Source organism: Rhincodon typus, chromosome 31, assembly GCF_021869965.1.
Source record: "Rhincodon typus isolate 14 chromosome 31, sRhiTyp1.1, whole genome shotgun sequence".
In the NCBI taxonomy this organism is placed as follows: domain Eukaryota; kingdom Metazoa; phylum Chordata; class Chondrichthyes; order Orectolobiformes; family Rhincodontidae; genus Rhincodon; species Rhincodon typus.
Window position 1 is genome coordinate 24,342,776 of NC_063362.1, and position 3,715 is coordinate 24,346,490.

Here is a 3,715-nt window from a genome sequence, read left to right on the forward strand (position 1 = left end):
TTCTCCCTGCCTATAAACTCTGTGTCTGTGTGCTCTCCTCTCACTGCAGCTGATGAAAGGGCTGCACTTCGAAAGTTTGTGATTTCAAATAAACCTGTTGGACTATAACCTGGTGTTGTGTGATTGTTGACTTAATCTAATAGTGACCTCTTGCAGAAATCTGAGAGGCAGTGCAAAGGAATCCACAAGCAGAGTAGTTTCATCTAACAGGCTGATGGAGACTTCTACAGTGACAGCCACCTTTTGGATAGATGAGAAAGGGAATCAGACATATCAATACACCAACAGAAAACAATATGAAACAGCTTCAGAATCTACTTCCATACGAAGTTAGGATATTCAGCAGAGGTTTATGCTCTGTACCCCTGAAGTATTTACACTCGAGTCTGGAATGACAGTCTTTCTGGCAGTGTAAGTATAAAGGGGAAAAAGACTCCCTTCGCTTCAGGAAGGGCAGTGTAATCTTCTGCTCTGAAATAGGGTGATAATTCGTGAGCAACAAACTGCACCATGAAATGCTTATTTATGCAATAAATCGTATCATTCATGACAGCGCACTGAAATGGTGCTAGCTTGCAGTGCCTTTTGGTGGCACATTCATAACCAGTTTTGGTGATAACATGATATTGGTACACACTGATACCATGCTGTTGGTTAATCTCAAATCTGTAGATGAAGTTTTTGATTGCAGCTATATCAGTGGTCTTGTCCTTCCTGCTCATCGTGCTGCAAACATTCCACGTGTCTTCTCTAGCATTGTACTTGAGAAGCTGATAGTAGAAGGTACCCCTGGTCACGTAAATCTCACCATTGCACACTGTAGCTTTGTATGTCATAGAAAAGGTTCCTTGTGGTAGTGGTGCAATGAAGATCCATCTGTCTGTTCTAGGATCATACCTCTCTACTGTAGAAAGGCACTCTCCTCCAATTGCATAAAGATACCCATCCAAAGCCACAAGCTTACAATTGGGCCTGGCCTGATTGAGTGGACATATCTCACTCCAAATGTTTGTCACTGGATTGTAACAGAATACCTTATTGGAAAGTTTGATTTCCTTGCCAGATCTCTGACAACCAGCCACAACAAAAAGATAATTGTACATGGTGCACAATGCACAATCTTTGGAGATTGATTCAACGGCTATATTAACTAATGGATACCAAGAATCATGCTCTTCCTTGTAATAGTAAAGTGTGTGCTTGGTTTGAGGAGGTTTTGGTGGCCTGACACTGGTTTGATCTTCTGTGTTGGGTTGAACTATGGTCTTAGCCCAGTAATTCTCTTGAACATCTACACTGGCTACCATTAAATATGTTCTGCCATTCATCCTTCTCATCAGGATCAATTCTCTCTCATCGGCTTTTAATTGACCATAAATGTTTGGGTTTTTCAAAACTTGTAAGTAATTGTCACTCATGACTTGATAAGCAGCATCCTGCAGGTCCTTTAAATTGTGTTTCTTTGCAACACACAAAATCTCATAACAATTCTCCAGAGCCAAGCGGCATTTCATGACTTCAACAGTTGATTGATTGTTCAAAGGGATGTGAATAAAATTAGCTCTGGCAATAACTTCCACAGGTGTTTCCTTGCTGAGGTCTGATTGGGACAAATACAATGAATCTACCAGTGAGCCCAAAGAACTGGAGCGGAGGTCATCAACAGAAGGAGCTCTAGAGTTCAGTTCATTAGAGTGACCTTTCTCCCAGCACTCCCTTGTCTCTGAGTCAAATTCAATTAAAAATGCTGGGGTCTCTGCAATTGCTGAAATACTATCTTTCCTGAGGACAGTTCTTCCCTCCTTTATAGTTGTGATGGCAGACTTGATTGAACAGCAAGGTGCCTCAGAAGAAATGTCAGAAGCCTCTGGATGCTCAGAAGGACTGAAGTCAGATTCAGAGGAATTGACTACTTTTGTTTGGACAGTCAGGCTCTGACAGAACATTATGTTATCCTGAGTTGCGCCTGTGGGGCACACGTTGAGCTGGTGTCTCCTCTGGCACTGGGAAGCTGGTGTCTTGAGGTGGTCCACATCAAGGGAAGCTGGTTCTTTTATAATTTGAGTAGCAGAACAGCTGTTACTTCTGTCCCCATATGCTTTCCACTCAGTTTCCATTTCTGAAGTTGAAATTATCTTGTGATCAGATAGATTCACTTCCCCACATAACTGTGAAACCTTTAGCCCAGCTTCCGATCCATTGCCAATTTTGACTCTTTCATGTTTGTCTTGACATGTGGGGGAAACATGGAGAGCGCTAGATCTTCCAATTCTGCTGTCAGGGTGTAACTCACAGGCACTAGAGGGATTCTCTTCTTCTCTGGAACCCCCTGCTGTGCCCTGCCTGAAGGTGACATTCTTATGCATCTGATTTTCGGGGAGTTCAGAAGGCTGATTTTCCACGGCTTTCTCTGGCGTGTCACTAATCAGATCAGAGGGAGGCGAAGTGTGAGGATCACGGGGCTTCTCAATAAGACTTGCAGACAGATTTCCTTTCTGTGTGCCGTTGTCAGCACTCAGTACGTCAAAGAAGATGTGATTCTGAGGCTCCCCGTTGATACGAACATCTAGTTCTCGATTACAAGATGTTGGAGAGTTGGTATTTATGAACCGATTCTGTTTCGCGTCTGTTGTGTCGCCTTCACAGCTTATTCCGCTAGCCCATGCCCATGCTGAGCTTGTGTTGGTGAGGTTGGGTCGGTCATATTCCTCAGCTGGGTAGCTGGTGTCGACGCACTCCCTATGGCCTGAAACTGTCAGAGTTGGAGCTTTATCCTGTCCCTCTGCCAGCCCTTTCCTGACCAGGTGGTTTCTCAGTGGCCTGCATAAAGCCAGGCGTCTAACCTCCACCTTCAGCCTGTGGGTTCTGACCATCCCTCTCCCGCTGGTTGTGTCCTGGAGGTGCTCTGTTCCTTGCTCACAACCATCACTCGCCCTATCCACCGTCCGCCTTTTCAACTCCGCTTTATTGAGGCACTGATCCCTGTACCCGGCTGGGTTTCCTGCATTCTCCTCCCTTTGCAAACTCAACAAAGGCTGCAGTCCTTGCCCCGTGTCCCTGCTGGTGTTTTCACCCGATTCCGTGATCTCCGAGTCTCCCGAATCTGTCACAGCTCGCCCTGGTGCGGCACTGGCAGCCCGCAGTTTGTAGAACCTGTAAATGAAAGCTAGGCTCACCGCAACAGCGGCCGACACAATAACTTTGCCCGCAAACTCCATCGTCAGCGGTCAACTGCTCAGTCCTTGATGCGGGCGTCAACCAACAGGCTGCTTCACAAACAGGGCCCGTGCTATCAAATGTCAGCCAAAAGCGGCTCACCTGACACTTGCTGTTGTTGGAAAAGGTGACCTTCGCCTGGCTTAGTTAACAGGTAGGCTCTAACCTGGCTCAGTGAATACCACAAGGAGGAGTTCTCTTGATTAATAGCTTACAGGAACAGTTCACAGAACTGACAAGCTGCTGCTTGGCAACTGTGTCCAAAGGAATAGGAAACACTAAACATGCAGATTATTTTCAAAACAAATTAGGTTAGGGTAGCACTGCGAACGACAGAGATCCGGTTGTTGGGATCATTTATTTAACTATGTTTGTACGATAGGAAACTTGAGATATAAACATACCTGCCAGGTGAAAAGAAATAGCCAATTCCTCAGCAGGTGTGACCTCTTCCTGTACTTCTGGCTTACCCTGGTCAGTTGGTCAGTGACAATTAATC

General features: G+C 45.4%; 1 protein-coding gene across 1 annotated transcript; it reads right to left on the reverse strand.

The window, feature by feature from the left end:
• Window positions 1-330: 330 nt before the first annotated feature.
• Window positions 331-3,218, reverse strand: klhdc7a (kelch domain containing 7A). Its single transcript, XM_048614900.1, has one exon. The coding sequence runs from the start codon at window positions 3,216-3,218 to the stop codon at window positions 375-377; it is 2,844 nt and encodes a 947-aa protein (XP_048470857.1). The 3' UTR covers window positions 331-374.
• Window positions 3,219-3,715: the final 497 nt, after the last annotated feature.

Excerpts from the sequence above, each read along its gene's own strand:
- klhdc7a (XM_048614900.1), bottom strand. The coding sequence starts at position 3,218 with ATGGAGTTTGCGGGCAAAGTTATTGTGTCGGCCGCTGTTGCGGTGAGC.